This window comes from Ammospiza caudacuta, chromosome 2, assembly GCF_027887145.1.
Source record: "Ammospiza caudacuta isolate bAmmCau1 chromosome 2, bAmmCau1.pri, whole genome shotgun sequence".
NCBI classification, from domain to species: Eukaryota; Metazoa; Chordata; class Aves; order Passeriformes; family Passerellidae; genus Ammospiza; species Ammospiza caudacuta.
The window spans coordinates 29,654,282-29,677,866 of NC_080594.1; the positions used below are offsets into that span (position 1 = coordinate 29,654,282).

General features: G+C 40.9%; 1 protein-coding gene across 1 annotated transcript in view; it reads left to right on the forward strand.

Annotated features, from left to right (window-relative positions):
• The first annotated feature begins 3,555 nt into the window (after positions 1-3,555).
• Positions 3,556-23,585, forward strand: part of SLC22A15 (solute carrier family 22 member 15) — a 33,061-nt gene continuing 13,031 nt past the window's right edge. The window contains exons 1-4 of the mRNA XM_058800057.1: positions 3,556-3,702; positions 17,508-17,720; positions 20,828-20,960; positions 21,965-22,129. Of these exons, the coding sequence (XP_058656040.1) occupies positions 3,616-3,702; positions 17,508-17,720; positions 20,828-20,960; positions 21,965-22,129 (598 nt within the window). The 5' untranslated portion in view covers positions 3,556-3,615. The remainder of the gene's footprint in view (positions 3,703-17,507; positions 17,721-20,827; positions 20,961-21,964; positions 22,130-23,585) is intronic.

The window sequence follows — 23,585 nt, forward strand, 5'->3', positions numbered from 1 at the left end:
GAGGAGATGGGAACCTGATGAAGTGCAAGATTGCACAATTGGCAGCAGGACTGCAAATGTCCTTTCTGGCCCAAATGCTGTCTCTTGCTGTGGCCCAAAGATAATGCCTACATAGGAGTATCACAAGAGAAGGCAAATATTTCCTTCAGATATCTGCTTTGAACAATTTGGCTCCTGGGGACTTTTCAGAGTCAGAGGTGTTTCCTTTTTTAGATAAACCTCAGAGGAATTTTGTACTGTTTAGTACTTGTTGATCCTTCACTTGAACCCACTTATCTTCTGTCATCTACAGCAGTCTGGCTACAGAGTCTCATATCTAACTCACACTATCCACTCATGGATGACCTGAAACTTCCTCCATCAGGAACAGAACTTCTTCAGATCTCACCTGTGCCAACTGCTGAATCAACAATTTGTGTGAACACCTTTGAATGGGGGTAAGCAATCCCCAGCCAGAAGGTGGGAACATCAGAAGTTCTTTTAAGGTCTTTTTTAAAACTACTATTGATTGTGTTTCCAAAGAAAAATGACTGGCCATTATCAGAATCTACTACAAATGAATATAGCAAATCTGGAAACAACATCAGTGAACCAGAATGAGTTTTTAACTCTAAAACACGGATTTTACTTTTTTATTATTATTATTTTAAATTTTTGTTTGTTTGTTTGTTTCCCAGAGAGAAGCATAGCTTAGGGTTATCCCTTTGCATTTACATATATCTAGTACTTTGAATGCTCTGGGTCATCATTACATACAGACAGAAAAGGGCAGAATATATCAGGAACTATTATTTCAGAAAGGCTGAAAAAGAAGCCATGCAGCTGTCTCAGTTTTGGGTTGCCCAGATGAATTTAATGTGTAAGTCTCTAATGGAACAAACCCATGAAGCAGTAGTAACAGAGAAAGGGTTGGGAGCGATGTGGAAAAACCTAGAGGGCACCACATTTATGGCTAAGAAGCCTGATTTGCTCTCATTAAAAGAAAAATTCCCCACAGACAGGAGTATTAAGAGTAGTCTTATTTGACATAGTTATTAATGAGGAGGAGGAGGTAGCAAATTGTACATTAATGAACTTCACAGACAGTAATTCTCTGGGAAGATCTGAGGGCTCCAGCAAGGGCAGATCATTTGCTAAGTGGAGTGCAGTACTGTTGTTGACTGAAACCTCTAAATATTGCATCCAATCATCTCCAAGACCATTGGCCTCATGGGACACTGGCCTTTCATTGCCAGTGAGTTTTTCTTAACTTGTCCCCATTGGCTCTTGTCCTGTTGGAAGGCAGCACTGAGAAGAACCTGGGCTCCTCCTCTCCATTCCTTTCCATCAGGTTGTCTACACACATTGTGAAGTTCTTCCCTGAGCCTTTTTAGCTTTAGGCTAGACAGTACCATCTCTTGGCCTTACCTTTCATGACAGATGCTCCAGTCCCTTAATCCCCTTCATGGCTCTCTGCTGGACTCAGTTTGGGAAGCAGCAGCACCAGAGGAGACAGCTCCCTGACAGCTGTTTTCCCCAGGCACAGGGCATTGCTGCACAGTGTTGATACCTGTAAGGCCAGTGCTGTAACTTCACTATGGTCGGGCCTGGAAGCTGAATCAGAGGTGTTATCTCAGCAGAGGCGTGGCAGGAGCAGAGCAGAGGCATCATCTGGAAGGCAGCACCCCATGGAGGGGAATGCAGAAAGCTGACTCTTCTTAACTGCTGCCCCTATAGCAGGCAGAGCCTGGAGCTTGGGTGCCTGTAAGCAAGCAGGGAGCATAGGGAGGAAAACCTCCAGGCAGGATTGCTGGAGGTCCCAAGTGAGACAAAGATGAGAAGTGCCTGGGGAATGCTGTAAGCAAGCAGGGAGCATAGGGAGGAAAACCCCCAGGCAGGATTGCTGGAGGTCCCAAGTGCGACAGAGATGAGAAGTGCCGGGGAATGCAGGGTGCACTCGGGGGGCAGTACAGTCCTGACATGTACCACATCCTTCCCCAGGGTCTGTTCACCTTGGCTCAAGAGCCAGGGAGGAGCTGGGTGTTGATGGTAAAGCTCCCTGTTACTGGACAAGCTGGAATAAAGCTGTGGCTGCCACAAAGTGTGGCTGAACTGGCAAGAATGGGAAGGATGCAGCGGAGATGAGTGCAGAACTCCCAAACACAAGGACATGTCCTCCACATCTTAGCTGAGCAATAAAATGAGACAAGTGCAGTTGGGTGAACAGCAAAAAGGTCCTGACATTTCAGAAATCCTTTGCTGTTTTGCCTTTAATCAATCTGTAGTAAGCCTCAAATATGAAAAGAAGTGCTTAGGGCAAAGGTGAATTTCATTTTAAGAGTAAATTGCTTTGATGATTGTCGATTTGCCAAGATTTTTTCAGCACAGAAATGGTATTATTTCCCAGGCTTCTGGCATGGTCCTAAAGGTCATAGCTCATGACAACTCTCTTCCTTTCTATTGTTCATACAATAAAAGCTACAAGCATAAAGATGTTGCTGCTGCTTCTCGGTACCGCTACGTTAAAAAAGTCTCAACAATATAACTTGTTTCGTGTTCCTGGAGCTATATTGTAAAGGTGTAATGAAAATGGACCATGAAAAGATCATTGTCATTTTGCAAGATGCCTATTTCACTTGTATTTATCTCCCTTCCCTTCTCTATGCAGTAGAGTTCATGCTCCTTCCAAAACTAGTCCCATGTCTCTTTCTAAGTGAGAACTTCTACCCCATGTAGGCTCTCATTTTTTTTTTCCCATAAAATACACTACAACTACAGTTTTGTGGAAATTGGTGTAACGGAGAGAGGCACGTCCTTACCAGGCATTAAATCAAGAACAGCAAGATTTGTGTGGGTGCTGAACTGACCTCTAGTGGCACCTACACAATAGCCTTATGGCAGAATGTCAGATTCGGTTTTTTTTTTTTCCCCCCCAACTATCGGCAGGTAGGCTATGAAGCATCATTACAGAGTATTCCACAGCCGAGGTGTGTCAGCATTTTGGGGTCCGCTGTGAACTGACAGAAGTTAACTGTGGGTACAGCTTCCCACGGTAAGTGCACACTGGGACTCCACTGTGCCTTCCTGGACGACGGGAGCGCAGCTGCTACGCGGACAATGCCATAAAACCGGGAACACCTCGCCAGCACGGACCCAGTGCAGCCTTCTCGCCCAGCGTGCTGCCCTGGTCTATGCAAGGGTGCAGAGGCAACACCTCTGTGCCCCTTCCCCTTGCCAAGAGCTGTGCCCAGGTGTGACGGCAGGAGGCACATCCCCCAGTGCCGAGCTCACTGTGAGGGCCCGGCCCGAGGCGCTGCCGCCGCCCGCCGCCCCTCACGCCCCATCCCAAATCGCTGAATCCCGGCCCGCGCGCCTGCGCTGAGGCCGCGCGCGTTTCCGCTTCCCCGCCGGGCGCCCGGGAAGGAGGGAGGTGGCCGCATCCCGGCTGCTCTCCCCGGAGCCTGCGCATGAGCGCCGCATCGCGCCTCCCGCCCTTCCCTCCTTTCCCTCCTCCTCCTCCCTCTCCTTCTGTTCCAGCTCCGCGAGGGCCCGGCCGCCGCTCCGCGCCCCGCCCCGCCCCGGGAATGCGCTGCTCGGCGGCCGCTCGAAGGATCTGCGCGGCGGGCGGGGAGCGGGATGGAGGTGGAGGAGGCGTTCCCGCTGGTGGGGCAGATGGGCCCTTACCAGGTGTACCTGTGCGTCCTGCTGGCCGTGCTCCTCCAGGTGAGAGGCCGCCCTTGCCGCCCGCTCCTGTCTCCTGTCCCGAGGGGGAAGCAGTGCCGGGAGGGGGAGGCTCTGGCTGCGGTGGACAGCTGTTCCCAAAGTGTTGGCTGGATGTCCCTGCGAGGAGTGCTGCCCGCTGCGAAGGCTGGTGTGGGAGGGCTTCTGCTGGGGGCTGCTGTGGCACTAACACGTCCTCCCCTCTGGGTCTGTCCTGCAGCAGCTGCTGCGCTCCTGGGACACAGGTGAGCTCTGCCCAAAGGCAGCGCTCAGTTGGGCAGAGTGTATCTGGGGCAGGCAGCTGATGCTCTCTGCGCCGCATTTCCTGGGCGGATACACCTTGTGCCACTCGGGGAGCACTTCAGGAGCTGGTCAGGTGAAGGGCTGGCTGAGGTTAAACGGAGGTTTCCGTGACCTGGACTGGAAGACGTGGAGTTCTGTAAGAGGCTCTGCTGGGAATCCTGTGCAACCCGGAGTTTATGGGCTAGGCTGGGAATTTCTAGGTTGCATGTGGCTTGGTTGTCACTGATAAAAGTGACAGGTGGCCACTGATACCTCTGTATGCAGAAGCTCTCGTGTAACCAGCTGACAGGTGATGATTGCTTATGGTGCTTTGATTTGCCCTGACTTAACTCTTAGAGTACAGGGGCAGTGTCTCTCCATTAGGTATTGGATGAGGCCCTGCATTTTGGGTAGTCAGGTTTGCGATATACAAAGCTGGAACTCTCCTGAGTTTCGTGATAGAAGTGGAGTCCAAAATAACAGTAGAGTGCTAGAGGAGAGAACACTCTTCTAGTGCTCTAGAAGAGACAGGCTCTCTGGAGAGAGAGTTTCAGAGCCTGCATGTACAACTGATGTGCTCTGCAGCCATGTTTGTCACCTTCCAATTTCGTTTCATCTTTGTGCATTTTCCTGTGAGGACAGGAAAGGAAGACAAAAATAATATATGAACTGTCACAGTCAGGCGTAGGACTGAAGTATGGTTTGAATCTGAGAGAAGTCTGGTTTACCCCATGTTAGCTTCACAAACTTCGTTGTCATGAATTCAGCTAGGCTGATATGTGCTGGGTTACTTCCACTGTAGCAATCTTAATAGTTGCAGGAAGAAAGAGGGGAATGTAAGTGTCCTCCCTCCTCTGCTGACCCATTTTGTACTAATCAAGAACTGCAGTCATGAGCTGTGAGACTGAAGAGGTCTTTTCGTGGCAACCCCTACTTCCCCTAGACTGACCAAAATATTAAGATGCTTTATGAGATGACCAAAGAAGATTAAGATGCCCAGTCCTGTTGGATGGGAGCTCTATACTGGGTTGCAAAGTTTTGATGATAAACAGCAAAAGCTTTGTAGGTTTCTATTTCCTTGTTCTTTCTTTTCTTTTCTTTCTTTCTTTCTTTCTTTCTTTCTTTCTTTCTTTCTTTCTTTCTTTCTTTCTTTCTTTCTTTCTTTCTTTCTTTCTTTCTTTCTTTCTTTCTTTCTTTCTTTCTTTCTTTCTTTCTTTCTTTCTTTCTTTCTTTCTTTCTTTTTCTTTTCTTTCTTTTCTTTTCTTTCCTTTCTTTCCTTTCTTTCCTTTCTTTCCTTTCTTTCTGATTTATATGATTTAGCTGATAAATTCTTGAAATTAGACATTGCTTATTCTGCTGGCCAGCTGGCTAGTAAATGTATATGTTCACTGAAGATTAAGAATTAAGGAGGCAGTAGTTACTTCTTTTTCCAGTGCTGGTCACATTCTGGAATGAACTGCAAACCATGACAAGTGCTCTGTCAATTTCCAGAATTTTTAGTGTGGGTCATCTGTTCCATAATGTTTGTGTTCGTTTGTTTTGTTTTTAATGGATTAACTTGCATTTCTCATGAGACAAGTAAACAGAAAAGTCTTTGAAAACCTGGAACTAATTCAGAATAAATAAAGAAGGATAGCAGGTTTGCAGGTCTGCTTTTTTTCTTCTCATGTTATCTTTAATTCTTGAACTGTACCAATTGAGTATCATCCTCCAACTCGTAGGCTTTCTTTACTTCAGATCATGCAGGCATAGGAGTCTGTAAGGAGTTTAGATGTGAAGCTTGTTGTCTTTCAGTTCATTGGTAGATTTGGATTTATTCATCTGGTTCCTGCTTGGGTGGTTGATTGCTCTTTGTGTTCCTTTATTGGTGCCAAGTTACATAATGTGTCACTGGGAGGTGCGGGAGCGAGGCTGAAGGCAGGTTCCACGAGTGGTGTTAATCTTTTGTCTGGTTTATCATCAGCCTTTGGAGGATGGACCCAAAGGTAAGTGATGTATCTTGTGTGTGTGATGTAGAATGTAGATCTAGGAAATCATGGGCTCCTGTAGTGGATTAGATGCAGCATATGGCAGCAGAATGAGAATTCTTGGTGGTCTGTATCACTGGCTGTGCCATGATTATTCCATTTTGTTGCTAGTTTCCCTGTCCCCTTCCATGTGCTCCCACAGCTGGCCTATATCTTTATGTTGGCCTGTTGGTATAAAAAATATTTCTACATTCTTAAAGGTAAGAACACCCAATGTGTGAAAATATTTGTCTGCTGTGTCAAGTCCCTTCATCTTTGTAGCCAATATCCAGACCTTAGACTTTGTGCTTTCCCTTCCCAGTAAGATTCCCGGTGGGTGCACTTGCTTTTGTTGTAGGCTTTTATGCTTTTTCATCTTTGCATGTTATTAATCTCTTTGAGTTTCATACTTTATAAGTACTTTCCTTCATTTTAGTTGGTTTTTTAAATATAAATTTCTACAGTAAGCTACTTCCACCAGCTAGCCTTAGTGATACACCAGTGTATCTGGTCTCTGAATTCTAATTACGGACATAGTTTAGTTCACATTTAGACACTTCTTTGTGTCAAGCTCTACCAAACACTTCTGTCTGTAGGGGTGAGACTTTCCACATGAGTCAATTTTAGGTGAGCTTGAGTGAACTGATACTTGATATGTGGAATGAGCTTACTGACATTCTGGCAAAAACCTCCAGGTTGCTTCTAATTAGAAAAATGTTTTCCTGTGTTATCAGTGTAAAGTGTGAGTCTTGTGGGCTCCTTCTTTCATCCTCCCTGATTTCTATTATCCTCTGCTACCTGCTGCTGTTACTCATTAACCTGCTGAGCTGTTATTATATCAAGGTATGTCTGGCTTATTCACTACCAAGTTAATAGGAATTTGGAAGATTTTTAGGTGTATTCTATAGCAATAGTTGCTGACTTTATAATGGACTGACAACAGAGAAATGTTTTTCCAAATAACATGGAGTTACAGAAACACCAGACTTACCTGAAGAATGACTAATGATGTGAAATTGAGGCTGGATTAGTCTTGCATTGCTAGTATATCTTTAAGAAAGTGAGGAAGAAACAAAAGGAGCTGATAACTCTTAAAATACTTAGGACTTTATTTTGAGCTTAAAGTAAGTACTCAATGCCTGTTGATTACCAGAAAGGTTGTCACAACGTTTTGAGGAAATTATACTGAAGTATTATTAAAGAATAGTCTTTTGGTGTTTAGTGTGTGTAGCAATGTGAGCAAAATCCCACACCATGATCAGATACTTGAGAGCACACAAACATACTTAAAAATAAAAAATTTTTTTGTCTCTTGTGGTTCAACATACCTGGTTGAACAAGTCTGGCCTGTGCCAGTGAGTTGGAGCTACAGGATTGCCCAAGCCCAAACAGAATGGAGATGTGCTCTTACTGTGTCTCCACTAAAAGGCTTTAAAAAACATGTTAAAATTCAGAAGGGAGTTCTTGTTTGCACAGCTGAAAAAGCCTTTGCCTTGACTAATGTGCTTTGCACAGTAATATGGATAATTACCAAGGGTGGTTGTTCCCATCCATCTTGGGAACTCCTTACTAACTGAGAGGAGGATGTAAAAACAGTTAAGATAGTTACATCAAGTTGCTTGAATAACACCTTTGCCTTAAACTGTGATGCAGTGCAGCTGTAATGAGTGTTGTTGCTCACATCACTTTACTAATGACAACAATATCATGTATGACTTATGTCATTACAACATCCCAGTGCACAAAGATGGTCTTTAATCCTCTGCACAAATGTTTTGAGGGAAAGCATTCTGGGGCATGTCGCTTAAGTACATTCCAGATCTCTAGAAATAATTCAGAAGGAATAATGTCTGTTTTCAGACAGGATGCAGATGTGATCCCCTATGTAGCCTTGCCTGTTTCTTGACATTTCTTATTTATGCCCTGTACATACTCTACCTCTTTTAATGGCATGAGACATCACTCTATAGTTGGAATGACAGTAATGAAATACTTGGTCAGTGAATCTTCTTTTAATACTTACATTTGCTCGAATCTTTTAAACTTTTCTTTGAACCAGCCAGAACTGAACAACTGTACATTGAACAACTTATTCCCAGTCCTTGATGATATATACTATTTGAACTTATCTAAATAGGAAGAGCAAAACAAACTGGAAATGTAATGAACAATTTAAAATTAAGAAAGGAGAGGGATATTTCACAAATTGCATTACAACTCTGGTATAGTGTGCTGCAGTTGTTCCAGGGGCATCATGACAGGGACGGTGTTTACCCCAAGTTACTTGCACTGTAACTTAAACACAGTTCAAGTACAGGTGTCTGAAAGGTAAGTGAGCAAGGTGGCAGATATAAAAAGGATTTTCAGAATTTCTGTGTAATCTTTTTTGAGTTTGATTTCCTCAATGTTTGTTTTGTTTTCTGTATGTGGGAGAAGTATGAATTTTAAGTCTGTCTGATTCTCAATAAAGCAGTTGCAGAATGTGTGTCAGACATGTGCAGCCACTTCCGTGGAGGAGAGGCTTTAGATGTGGCATGAATACAAACATAAAATGTAGGGACCCAAATGTTTTTCTTAAGGAAAGCTTTGTATTGTCACATATTTTTGTGCGTTGTATCCTAGTCAGAGCATGCTTATTCTGAAGGATGTTGTTGCTTTCCATGTAAATATGATGAAGGCTTTTAGAGTACTTGCATTGCTGAATGTAAATCCTTGTTCTGGTATAGCATCCTCCTCTTTGGGAGGACAAGTAAATGAGGTGGGTGTGAGTATGTAAGCTATTGATGCATAAAGATGTGCTGCTACTGATTTAGCTAAGAATATTTCCATCTGAAAACTGATGAAACTGCTAAGTGAAGACAGATCCTACCATTTACTTCAATTGGGTGGGGGGAATCTTTCAAGAAAAAAAGGTAGTTCTTGGTTCACACATGACATTTGATTTCAGTGGTGCTAGCCAATAATCCTTGGTCTCTGTCCTTCTTTCAGATCCATAACTAACTTACTTAAGAGAGACAATCACCTGCCTTTAATGTTATTATATTTATAACATAAATATATGTTATAAATATATATAACATATGACATATAACATTAAAAATATGAATGCAGCTGATGCAGACATTGTAGTATTTTCTGAAGATAACCTAAAACAACCATGCTGGGCTGTGACATGCCTTATTAGCAGTGGGGTCCTTAACTGTCAGATAGATTGCAGAAGTCTGGATGCTAGCAGTTGTCTCCTTACTGATGAAATTTAAAAAGCTAACTTGCTTCTGTTTGTTTTTTTTTAAAAAAGAATCCCTATTGGAGGGAAGTTAGGAACATGTAATCAGCTGCCTATGCCTTCATCTTCTCTTACAGTAATGTTGTGTCTTAATCAAACCAGTGCATCATTCACATACATTTATCTGCTTTACATTTATCTGCAAGAGTATGATCAGAGCAAGCTCGAGGAGAGAAGAAATGTGAGCTGTGACTTCAAGACCTTTCCTTCTTTAGCTGTATCTGAACTGCAAAGCACATGCAGTTGAGCTCATATTTAGGTGTTTTTAAGTGCCAGTTGCTGGATGTTCTTGCTCTTCTAATGATCACAACATTCACTCTGACACTAAAACACACATTCTGTGTGGTTTCTACCTGTATAAACACCTCTGCTCAGGTTCTGTAATTTAACTTACAAGGCTGACTTCATCCCAAGAAGATGCCTGTTCAGTGCGCTGTTGTGAAGACCTTAGCAGGACTACTGCTGATGGGTGTAGCAAGAAGTGTGAGTTTTGGGAGAGGCACAGAGCAGCCATGCTGAAGGCTTACCAACAGAGGGAATGTAGTAGAGTATTCTGCCTGTTAAAAACAAAAAGCAACCCTAAAAGCAAACCAAAATCCAGCTTTCTTCTTTTTTTTTTGAGAGAGGAAAGGTGGCTACATGGTGTGTAGAGTGAAATTGTCAGAAGGAGTTTGCTCTGGGGCTCTTTGCTGGAGCTGTGGCTGAATGCCTTGATTTTTGCAAAGTCTTTTTACCAACAGGGAATGGAAGGTGCCTGCAGGCACAGTGTCAATAGTGATTGTCATCTTTATATGGGCTGTGGGTACATATGGGGAGATATTTTCAGTTTCTTAATAATAAAGTTGTTATTATACAGACTACTTGGTGCTATGGGATCATATTTGGACTTGCTGAAGCAATTCCATCTTCTGCTGTTTGCCTTTCAGTCTGGCAAACTGCAATCCATCCAGCCAGTCTGTCCTCTAAGCACCCTTGGAAGAGCAGCCTGGGAGTTAACAGGTATAATTCTACTGGGTAGCAAACACTATGGGTTAAAAATATTTGTATTATGACACATTATCTCCCCTTCCTTCTCTTCTGCCCCTGTGTACACACAGTCTCTGACTTGCCATGTTTTGTAGGCAATAAATTACCTGTGTTTTTCCACTAGCAATATCAAGGCCCTCCTCACTGACACGTCTCCATTTTAGAGGCTCTAAATTCCTTTCCTCTTGGGTGAGAGAATTAGTAGGTGTGTAATTGAACTCAGAGTAGTTGTTTGCCACTTGCATGAGATAGTTGCTCTTCATTTCTGATAAAGTTTTGTGTTCTCAAATGTCTGTTATTTTAACTGGAATAGTTAATATAACTACTTCTTTAAGACAGTGCTTCTTGTGTATTGTTTACATTAAGCAAAACCTGTTTACTTTTTCCAAGTGTTAGCCCAGTGGGACTGGAGTCCCTCTGGAGCAATAACATCTGTTTTCTAGGTCTTGTCTGTTTACAATATGATCTCTGACTAAGTTTGCAGTGTAACCTGGTTAAACGTAGTGTTTACCTGGTCTTTTTTCCAGTTGTGGTGGGCTCAGGGTGAAAGGGTGTTAAGAATTTGCCTTGGAAGGCTTGATGAAGGTTTTGAGATCCTCATATAAGGAAAGATGGAGCGAGTTGTGTTTGTAGCTTACAAAACTTTGTGGTGTGATGTTTAGTTAGTGATGTCTTAAAAATATATAAATATCAGAGTCCTTTAATATCTTTCAATTTGTAGACCCTTGACAGACTTCCTCCTGAAGAGGTTATGCCTTTTTACAGTAAATTTAAGAGTGCTGAAACAGTTTTGTAATTCTTAATTATTTTTCTGAGCACTTTTAAGAAATAATTCAGTGAATTCTGAGGCCTCTAAGCTGAAAATTAATGGTTTAGCAAGTTCCACAATGTAACTGGAAAAATGTATTTTTTCAGTTCTGGAGCATCACACTACTATTTCATGCTCTGAAATAGTAGTAAACAGAAGACATTTTCAGTTTAAAAAAAACCATAAACAAAACACAAGTAGATCTAATTGCTTGCCCTCATGCAGGTCCTTAAAATGAATAAATAAATGAAAGTAGCTTATACAAATGTCAGCATTGTCTTTTAGTCTGGATACTTAAACAAGAACTTTGGAAGTAATCACTAAATTACCAAGTTAAATGCTTGAGCCAAGAATGTGCTTTTCTTATAGTCTTAGCAGAACTGCCTCTCTGAGAGCAGGATGCTCACCCAGTATTCCTTGGCAGTGTCCCAAAATGTCATGCACAGGTGAGGACTTTGATCTCTTAAAATACTGCCTGTGACTCAGGTAAGTTTATAGCCAACACAGACTGCAAAGTATGGAGAGAAAGAGAGGCAAACGTGAAATGCAGACAAAAGAATAACCATGCTTGTGGAAGCAGGACTAAACGCTGCCTGGTACTTGTCAGCCCACAGTTCCTGCTTTTTTTTGCCAGCAGTTGCTGACTATTTTTCATGTTACCCTATAATACCATTGGGATGGTCCACTCCGGGGCTTTGCATTATATCTTAAACTGGAATAGGAACTTACACCACTTCTTTGCTTTATTCTTGTCTAAGTCCTTTTCCTCATAAGAAGAATGGAGTGGCACCTTTGATGTGATATTGGTGGAACTGTGGAGCTGGTGCTTGACTGAGGAGTTGTGGCACTTGATTGCACATTAATGTAATTTGCCTTCCTTGACTTTTCCTATTGAAGCTGAGGTAGTATTGATAGATAGTGCTTTTTGTAATTTTGGTTCATGTGTATTGCCTCGGTTCTTTAACTTACCAGTCCGTGAGCTTTCTTTTTGCCTTGTGTTTCTAAAGGCAGAAAAATAACTTCATCATTCATGTTCAGAGATGTGTCAGCCTGTGATGTGAGTGAGGGTGCTGTGTTCCCGTGGCCCTGTCAGACAAAGGTGTGTACGCGGAGATGTTGCAGAGAGCTTGTACAATGAAGGTGTTTGTTCTTCAGACTCCAGTGTTTGCCCATGAAAAGTAAAGCAGCCCTTGTCTGTGTATGGCAGCAGTCACCTGGCTCGTGGGCACCCAGGCTGAGCAGGAGCAGCAAACCCCTGCTGCTGCCACTGCCCACCAAAATAACCCTGAGAATGAAACACAGCTGAGAGGGGTGTGTTGGGATATTTGGAACCGGAGGGGGAAGCTTGAGGGGCATTTTCCACAAACCTTTCGGAGGTGAGGCTCTAAGAGTTGTGGTCTGCTGTGCAGCGTTTGTCTCCATTGTGGATGTTAAAGAATTTCTAGGTTGAAGTTATGTAAGGTTTTGGACAGATTTTGGACTTTTTGCTGTGGATTTTGGAGGCTAGCAGTTTCAGGCTTAAAAACTCTAAACTGTGTAGGTTTTCTGTTTTCTCTGTTTGTCTGCAGAAACCCTAAGGTCTTTCAAAATATGTGTCCACTCTGTCCTTGGTGTCACAGGTTATAACAACCAACAATGGTTGCATTCTGCATGGGAAGTATTTTCTGTCAGAATGGGTCTGGCCTTGGTAAGGAACTGAGATGTCATGTTCTTCTGCACGTGGTGATTCTTTGCTTTAACTACAGCTTTTCCTCTGTCTTACTGTGTTCTCCCTCTTACCATGCCACCAGGAAGGGAAGGATACTTTCATGGAGGAATGTGTTGTCAGCAGCAAAGAATAATTCTGAGGCATGAAGACATTGTAGGGCTTTTCTACATAGGAGTTGTTGAGGAGAAAAAATAATGTGAATTTAAAGCCAAATCACCCTTTGGAGATGACTTGGAGCAGATGACATCATCAGATTTTCAAAAATGAGGTTGCCCTCCAGCTTTTCAGCTGCTTATCATGGGTTCAGAAGAAATTACTCTAATCCTGAACTGTAACCATCTCTCTATCAAAAGCTTCTGCCAGAGCAAGGTCATTCATTGTTCTTCCTTAATTTCTGTCTTTCCTCAGGGTGCAGTTTTAATGTTTCTGTATTGGAAATGTCAGAAGTTACTGTCTTACTCATTATTTTGTTCAGCAATGAATGCTTCCACTGATACTTGTCTAGAACGACCAGGCTAGCTGAGAATTGCTGATGAGGTGACTAAAACATGTTGAAAGCTCCTCTTCCTAGAATCGAAGTCTTGCTTTTGTTTTTTCATTTGTGCTTCATAATGGGTAAATTATGAGGTCTAAAAGAGTTTCTCACATTATTTTTGTGCTCATTTCACTATACACAAATGAAACTTTAAATTCATTCTCCCCCTTCCTTGCTAGTCTTATTGGAGGTTCTGCATCTTTCTTGGATGTAATTTATTATGAAAACAAACACCTGGAAAACTGGTCACTTCTGTTAATTTTAAGTTAATTTCGAAGTGTATTAGTGAAATAGCTTGAACTGGCTAACTAAAATCCCTTCTACTTAGCAGGGAACATGAAAGTTTACAGGTTATTATGGCATTGCCTTTTAATAAATTCCCTTACACCACAGTCTTCTAATTTAGGCAGACTATAAAATTTTAACCTAAATAGAATATTGACAAATAGGAGAAACTTCAACTAACAGAACTCTAAGCATCTCATCATCAGTGACTGGGAGCTGGTGCCTTTCCCCCTGTACTTGGTATTCATCCTGATTAATACAGATCAGTGGAGGGAATTTGGTAGGGAACTGTTCATATCCATATAGAGCCAATTAAAACATTTTATGAATGGGAACTATACACTAAATGACATATATTTGACTTGATTTGGGTTATAGAACAAATGCAAAATCAAGGGCTTTGTTTGCCACAATGCATATTATGTAGTCATTTTATATTTTACGCAGTTGTTATATAACATTTCTATTTGATTTGTTACTGCTTTGTGTTGTTCACCAGTCTGCACAAGTATGTTACTAATACTAAATGCAAGCATTTAGAGTTCTTAAGGGAGAAATCTTCAGATTCATTAACACAACTCTTACTTAAATGGAAGCTTTATTTTGTAATTAAGTCTAGAGTTTCCTTCATCATGTTTTTAAAATCACTTCTAGAAAATGTTTCTGACCTTGAGAATTGTCAGTGAATTTTGGGGGTGTTTTGTGGGCTTTGTTTTGTTTCCACGATGAGATTAATAGGGTTTACTGTACCTCTTATCCAGAATACAAGGCAGGTGCCCATTAGGAAAGAGAGTTTTGTGTCAGCAGTGATTCAGTGAACTTGAGTATAGAACAATACTATTTGATAATATCAAAACACATCTCCATCTTCATGTGGTTTGCTGAGTGCACAAATCAATTGAAAGTGTTTATATCTTTGTGATATCCTTAGTTGCTGCACCCACTAGGATGTCAAAGGCTGATTATTGCTGTAGTGTTTCTGCATGTGCCTGCAATCACTTATTTTTCTATTCAGTTTTCTATAGCTGGTTTCACCTCGTGTAAAAATGGAAAATGTTATGTTTTCCTTCTTGAAACCAAATGTCTTGAGGATTTATCTTCTTGACCTACTTCAAAAATATTCTTATTATTTCACAGGACAAAAGCAAGGATGTTATCACTTAACCATGGCACATAATTGTCTGAGTGAGTCAGTGTAGGGGGATGCACCACACATCATGACCTGTAATTCTCATTTCTCAGTAATTTCAAGTTGTTCTTGAGAGTACTGTATCCACACATCCCTAGCAACATGATCACTCAGCTTTTTAAAACCTCTTTTCCCATGTGATCTTAGTCATTGCCTTCTTTCCCAGATGAGCTCTTTTACTTTTCATTGTTGTCGATCTAGAAGTTGTTCTTAAACTTAAATAATAACACTCAACTGTTTGTTTTTCCAAATTTCTTCTGAAAATGGAAACTTGAAAGAGAATTATTTTAAAAAAATAATTCTCCTGCCACTAAAGTAGCAGTTTATCAAGTAGAATACAAAGAGGAGCTAATGGGAAAAATTGCTTTCAGATAATAACTCGGGGCTCTGTTTTAGCTTAGTAATATTTCTCATTTAGATTTGGGTGTAACTCCAGCTGCTCAGCTGTTGTGCAGAACAGAGCAGTATTATCTGGTGTTGCTTGCATCAGAATTCAGAGGTCCTCAGGCTGCTTTTTTTGTACCCATGGTTCTCCCAGTTTTGTGAATTATTTGTAAAGCAGCCTTCTGAGAGAACACACGTCCTGTGGGTATGTTCTTCCCAAGAACATGGGGAGGAGATGCTGGGAGCAGAGCAAGGACTGTTCAGGAGGTACCCAAGTAGGGTTTGAAGGTTGGAGAGTCATGAATGAGTTTGGGAGGAAGGGGTTTGTTTGTTTTATCAGGAACCATTGTGCTGAGTACAGTTCATCAATGAGGGCTTGAGATGAAGCAGTTTTATTTGGAGAGTGTGGGGCTGTTACTAACAATGCCTTTTGTCTCTCTCAAGACTTCATGATCCATCTTCTCTGGCAGAATTTGTGCCACTTCTATATTCAAACAGGTCTCAAACCATGGGGTTTTAAGCTGTAGTTGTAATGTGACCTATGAATATTCTTCTCAGCAAATAGCAGCAAACCAGCTCTGGACCAGACTTGAAATGTCTGCGTTTCCGGCAGTTTTATTTATTCTTTCCTAAACAAAAGTGACTTGATGACTGTTTAGACCTTGTGTGTATCTGTTATTATTTAGGTATATTAAAAAAGCATGTGTGGTGTTCCTGTCTCTTCTAAAAGTAAAACAGGTCCGCAGAAGTTAGAAAGCCAGCAAAGAATTCATTTTTTCAAAACTGGGAAGGATTAGATATGAAAACATGGCGAGGAGATCTAGCCCAAATACCGAATTAGAGGAGTGAACTGCACAGGTGGAAGGAGAAGATAGAAGAGTGATATATTGCATTAAAGAATAGGGGTTTTCTCCTCCTTAGCACATCCAATAGCTGTAGGAATGTGCCCCCTGTTGACGGAGTGACAAAACTGTCCTTTGTCTCCTGAAAAAGGAAAAACGCCCATGAGTTTCTCTCCTCAATTAGGTAGAAAGACACCTCATAGTACCTTGGAGACTTCACCTCAAACTTAAGGATAGCAAATTGGACAGAAGCCCTAAAGTCCCGCCTAACTAATTTACTAGAAAAAGAAGAGAACAAAGGAACTAATTGATTTTGTGAGGTGATTTACCAAGAGCAAGAACCTCTTGTCCTGGCTCGATTTTTCTCTGTAAAAAGCTTTGTTATTTTGCCTTTTAATAAAACTTTTCTGTTTCCAACACTGCCACAGAAGCCATCCTGCTGATTTTATGCCATCTGTGATATAAATCTCCAAGAGCCTATAAGACCTGGCTTGAGGAGACCCTACATCAAATAGCTTTTCCTCCATCCATGATCTGTACCTGCTGTGGGTGGGAGCTTGGGGCTCTCTGACTGAGGGAAAGGTGTCAGGAGGGAAACTTCTCTCAAATATTGCACACATAAAAAGTGCAAGAACCACTTTGTTGAAGCTGTGGTTCTTCAGTGTGTGCTGTTTGGTAAATAAGGGCTATACTTGACATCTCATAGTGGCAGAAGACAAATAGAAAAGTAGGAATGCTTTTAATACTGATTCAATCCGGCTGTGAAAAATGCGTATTATGTGATTGGCTTTTCGCAGATATTAAAATGAATATTATATGTGTTGTGTTAGAAAGTAATGCTGTATTAATTCTCTTAAGTAGTGTATTAAATACAGTTTTAGGTTATAACAAAATGCTAAAATAGAAACTATGCTATGTAGGATACTTTTTTTTAAAGAATGGACTCGCACCGAGATAGCAGTCACAGGACACCTAAATCTTTCAGAGAAAGAGAATTTATTGCTCCATTGTCAGGAGAAATGAACTTCTTCTCACCTCGCTCGGGCAGGATCACGCCGTTAGGATTATGAGGAAAAAGTTCATGATGAACAGACAGAATCCTGTGTTTGGATGGAATTTATGCATCATGTGTGAGATGTATGAATATGCTTAAAAGCAACAGGCTGTTGCTTTTAAGAGTTAATCCTCTGTTAACGTGTGTCCTTTTTGGGCTTATGCTGCCCAGAAAAAGGTACCCGGACATCTGTAACTCTTTGTTTCTATTGTCTCATATTGTCCTAAATCAAATTGCCCAAATTATTATTACTCTAATTGTATTACTATTTTTATAATCATTTTATTACTGTTAAACTTTTAAAATTTTAAACCAAGTGATTGGCATTTTTCACACAGCTATGGAGGAGACATTACTTAGATTCAAGCTGAGCATCTCTGATGTTTTTTGTCTTTCACACCAGCTCTATGTGGCCACTGAAGCCATCCTCATCGCATTGGTGGGTGCAACTCCTCCCTACCAGTGGGATCTCCAGGAGCTCTCAGCTAATGAGAGCCATGGCAACCACTCAGTGAGCGAGCAGGGAGCTTTTGGGGAATGGCTTCTGACTGCCAACAGCAGCGAGGTGCGCAAGCACGTACACTTCAGCAGCAACTTCACATCCATTGTCTCTGAGGTGAGTCTGAGTTGTGCTTTGCAGTCTCATGTGTGAGTAGTAAATCTTACTGGGATGGTTTTGGGGGTCTCTTTGTACTGCTGTTTTCTTGCATACTAATGGATGTTTTGATTAGCAAATGAAATGTGCTACCTCCAGCTAGAGCCCAGGTAATGTGCTCATGTCTTTACTGGCAACAAAAGCTAGCTTTATGTTGCTATGCAGATCTTGATCAGTGTTCTGCTCCAAAACTTCCACCATTTCTGTGTAGAGGTTACATATTGCATCCTGCAGCCTGGTTCCACATTTGAGCTGGAATCATGACATTCATTTTACTGATTCGCTCACAATCCTTTATGGACTCTGAGCTCTTTCTGGCCACCCCCTTGCTGAGCTCCAGTGCATGTAGTGCATCCATCATGCAGTTAGCAAGCACTGGAGGAACTGGAGAGGAACTGGCTCCTGCAGTTTTTGCAGCTCCGCATGCAAGAACATGGGCAGTGGGGAGTCAGGTGGACAAAGCAGATCCCTCACATTCTATTCCAAAACAAGCTTTGGCTTTGTTGGCACAACCTCTGTGTTTTTTAAGTGATTTCTTTCATGGTCTAGCCATAGTCCCTACCGGAATGATTCCAGACTCTGCATTGATGTGTGCAACACCTGCCCTTCCTGGGTCTGTCAGTAACTGTTAATGTCAAATTTCTCCTTACGAGAGCCCTGAGTGCATTGGTTACAAGGCCTGAATGTAGAGCTGAACTGTGGAGTCAAGTGTAGTTCCACTTGATAGTTTGTGGCTATTATCCTGAGATATTAATGCTATCCAAATTACTCCTGTAAAGCAGTTTATTGGTTAGGAGCATATTAATCAAAATGGCCAGCTTTGGAGCAGTACCAAGTCTTTGTGTACAAAAGGCATTGCTTCTTATTCTCTCAGTAAAGAGGATATGAGTACTTATGATACCATTTAAATTAAAATTTTAATGGATGGTGAATTTCTTAAGCATTATTTAAAACTCAGTAAGGTTTTTAAACTTTCTCTGGGGTTTTTCTTCTTTCTTTTTTTTTTTTTTTTTAACTTGCCCAAGAATCTTTTACTCTCTTAAACTTGACAAGTCAGACATGCTTGTAGAGCCTGGCATATGACATAGATTTTATACTGATCTTTATACATTTTGGTTGCATAATTAAGAAATGCAGGTAAAGAACAAAGCCTGCTTGAGCAAGAAAAAAAACTAAAAATCTCCCCAACCAAAAAAACCCCAAAAAACCCCAACCTCAAGGCAACTTGTGTAGAGTCTGCTTTCTAATTCTGTAGCATATGTTTCAGTAGAGGCCCATTTGAATAAAATCTTCATACCTCTTCTGTTTCCCTCTATTAAAGTACAGTTTTTATGAATTTTTAGCTAAATATTTGGTGTATTTGGAGGTTATGTGCTAAGCACAAGCATTTTGAGAGAGAACATACATAGCTGGAGAATATTTCACCACTAATTCATTATTAATCTAATTTCATGATTGATTGTAAAGAAGTTTTTTCCTACATTGAAAGAGGACGTGTCAATGCTTAACCTTGTGGCATCATTGATAGCATGACCATTACAAATTTACACTGAGAAAGATTGTAAAAAGCTTGATTTCTGAATAACCATATATGTAGCATGTTTTTATGTAGAAAAGCCTTGAGCTCTCTAAAGGGCTTAGACATTGAGATAAATCTTGAGAAGAAATTTTGCTTTACAACCAAATTATCCCTTAATCCCTGAATGATTCAGAAAGTGTCTCACATCAACAGTTTTCATGTTGGCAGCTTTTTAAATTTTTATACCAAAATTTGGGGCATGATTCTTGTAGCTCTTATAAAACAAACTGACCATGTTTTTCCAGGATAAAATTAATCTCATATGCAATTGTTTTACAAATGCATTTTTCTGGCAATTGTTTTTGAAGTCTGCAGAAGTTTCAAAAGCTGATTTATGGTCATATGGTTGGTTTCAGTTGAATTTTGTCAGTCTTGGCACTTTATGGATGCATTTCCTACTATTATCAGTAACTACCTTCCTGTTAAAGTAACAATTCAAAATGAAGCAGATAGAGAAAGTAAGCAACTTATTTTCTTGGAGCTTATGAATGATGTTTTGTTAGCATCCTAATCTTTGTGAGGTTTAATTGCATGGCTCTGTTCTCATGATGAGGTAGTTTATAACTGAGCTTTGAAATAATATAAGCTTTGCTAGAGAGGATATTTAATGAGATTTTGGTAGAGGAAGAGGAGATTATGAGGAGAAGATTAGAGAGTTATTGCAGGGATAATGACATAATCACCAGCTTACCAGCACAGGAAGAAGAGTTGGTTGTCACTAAAAGGAAACATTATCTCAAGTTGCAAGAGGAATAGTGAAAGAAAAGAACAGAAGATGTGGAGTGTTTAGAATACAAAAGAAAATAACTTTTGTACATTGAGAGCATGGTGTATTTTCATTCTGCACTTCTGTGGGGCAAAGAATTTTGTCAGGTTCAACTTGAGACATTAAGTCTCTAAGAATCAAACATTTCAAGATGTATTTGTATTGGAATTGAAGAGAACTGGAGGTGATGAAGTACACTGTAAAAAAGATGAGTGTGTGCAGAAAACCTGACTAGCCTGCTACCAAAGTATTGCTCAGGGACAAGACAGTTCATAAAGAGGAGCATGTGCAGGAGTATCTTCAGACATAAACCACAACTATTTTTTCACAATGTGTGTTCTACACACTGCAGTGACACATGTCAGTAGATGGATCTGAATCGGTTTAGGTAAACAGCTTTATGTAAAAGAAGGCAGAAGAAGGAAAGTGGGAGAAAGCTGCAAAAATTAGAGTATTGTGAGGAATCTGTTCTTGATTTCAGAACCAAAGACTGCATTTGATTTGGGAGAACTGTGATTATTAGTATCCTGCAAGGAGTTTGGGAGACAGCAGTGGGGAATGATGGTTTACTGAATATGATGCTTAGGAGATTTATGAAGAGTTTGATCTTTAAAATTTGTAACATCCCCTTCAGCTATTAGCTGTTGGTGAACTGTTCGGATTCTGATTAATTTGCCTTTTTGCTGGTTTGTTGTTTCTGGTTTTTCTTCCCCCTCCGTGCAGTGGTTTTTAATTGGCAATGCATCGTACAAAGTCAGTGCTGCCAGTTCTTTCTACTTCAGTGGTGTGTTTGTTGGAGCCATCTCCTTTGGGCAGCTGTCCGATCGCTTCGGGAGGAAGAAAGTCTATCTCACAGGTAACCCCTTGACAGCATTAATGGCATGAAGGTGTCGTGTCCCTGAAGATCAGTGGCAGCAGCTCAGTTCCTGCTGAGAGCTTGATATGCAGCTGAAAATCATGTGCTGTGGTTTTGTTTGTTTTGGCATTCCAATATACTTGTGCCATAGAAGTTGAGACAACAAATCAGTATTTCACTATTCAGTCACCATTTGGATTTCTGCGAGGTGTTCTGGGTTTGTGAGTCATGCCGTAAAAGGCTTTCACTCGTGCAATGTTGTGCTCATGGGATCTCTGCGAGTTGCAATTACTATGTTTAGTAGTTTTATAACTGCATTCTTACCTGTATAACCTGTTAGGCATTTGTTGCATGTTTTGTCCCCTGTTTGCATGATTTAATTTTTATGTATTTATGATGCTCATACTGTTTTGAAGCTCATAAGCTTTCTAACTGTCCCCAGATGAAACAGCATTTAAAACTGCATGTTTTGTGTATGTATAAAGTTGTGTGTCAATGCATGAGCATATAGAGTTTAAATAAATATTTTATGCTTTTTGTTTTTCTTCGAAGGAACAGCACTCATTCAAAGCACAAAAAGGTGGGCCTGGTCTCTGTGCAAACCCATCATGTATTGTCCCCTGGCAATGTTTCTCTTCTCTGGTTTCTTTACACGGCTCTCTGAAAATGAGGAGGGATATTTGGTGGCTTCTGTATCAGGGATAAATATAAAGCCATCTTTAACAGGAGTCAGGCAGTGGTTCTGGCTGTATAAAAAAACTGTGTGCTATGAACTGAATTTAAAGGTTCAAACTGCAAACTATGTATCAGAAAAGCACTCCTTCTGTGTCCCCTCCTTTTGGATATTGACTCTAGGTACTTAAATTTCTTTCCAAACTTGTGGTGGTGGTGTTTACTATGATGGCTCAGGACAGATGCCACTGGGCATCAAGTAAAGATACCAGTAACTGCTTCTGTTTCTTTAGGTACCCTTCTAAAATGAATCTTTTTGCTTTGTTTTCCAGGTTTTGCACTTGACATCTTGTTTGCCATTGCAAACGGATTCTCACCCTCGTATGAATTCTTTGCCGTTTCCCGATTCTTGGTAGGGATGATGAATGGTGGGATGTCCCTGGTAGCCTTTGTTCTGCTGAATGAGTGTGTGGGTACAGCCTACTGGGCATTAGCAGGTAAACTGCCTTTATTGTCAGAATTCATAGATTTCAATCTCACACACCACTTGAGGCATACAAAGCAGTTGGAAATTTAGCTCTGCTTGAGCATATCTGTGATCACAGCCTTTGAACTCTGCTTGTTTAATATGAACCTTGGACAAGCAGGGCAGATGACTTGGGGCCATTCAGATCTCTGCATCACTCAAGTTGACAAAGATCCAGCTGAAACCTCTCCCATGAATGTTACTAGCTAAATACTCATCCAAGGTTTGTCACAACTGAGCTCTACTAATCAGAATGTTGGACTCTGCTAAACACAGCCAAGTGTTCGTTCACTACATATAATTGTTTCCTTCCTGGCAGTTCTTTAAAAGAAATCATAAGTGTTTTTGTGTCATAGGAGGATGAGAAAACTGTTGTTATATGTTATTTTAAAAAGTTGTACCATGTAGTAATTGCCCTTAGAATTTAGAAGATACAGACCCTCTTGATTGTCTTGATTTGCTAGTGTTGGACCTGTCCTTCAGAAATGAGTGTAACCTGTACTGCTACTGATGCCTTGTGAAGGCTGATCTGGAACAGAGGCTAGATGGAGTTAAAGAGTAAAGTAGGTGTTTATTAAAAGGCCTCAATGGATTCACCTTGGGCAGTACAAGAGCCCAGCCAGCGCTACACCCAAGATGAACCAAAATGGTCACAAAATGGACAACCGGTCACGGGGTCTCTCACTTTTATAAGTTCTGATCCATTTGCATATTGGAGTTAATTGTCCAACTATAGCTTTAGGTTTTAAGTCCCATCTTGTTTTTCTCTCTTCAGTCCACTGCTGTTTATGCTCTTGGGCCTGAAATTAGGATCAGTGGTCCTTGGTCCCAAGCTGGAAAAATAATTGTATTGTCTAGCTATTCTGTGAAGAGAGCTTACCATCCTTTATTATGGAGTTCAGAACTACGTACTAAAGCAGTACAGAATCAGAAAAATATGAAAGCTAAAACCTAAGGCATCACTAGAGCTCCAGGGCCTGACTTACAAAACCCAAGAAGTGCTATGCTGAGCCTGTTTTAAGATAGGGTGTCTAATAAATAATGGAAGCTGTAAATGAATGCTACATATTCCTAAAACTACCAGGTTTTCAATGTTTCATAGTATTTATTTTTGCACACAGAAAGGTGCATACTTATGCTGCATACATACACATATTTGGAATTAGATGACTTCATTTTTCACAAGGCTTTGTTGAGTGTGGAGGATGTAGAAGGGGCTTTTATTGATCTTTGCAATTAGATGTAATACTTCTGCTCTGCATGAGTGAAGGCCAGGGTGTTCTTTGGTCAAAGAACTGTGGTTTTGCCTGAATTGCTGAATGAATTTTTACTAGTAAAGAGTTAGTTCTTGTCTGATCCCATTTGTTGAGATTTACTAGTGTTTCTTACAGAAGTGATGATGTTTTGTTTTGTTTTTACTTGTGTGT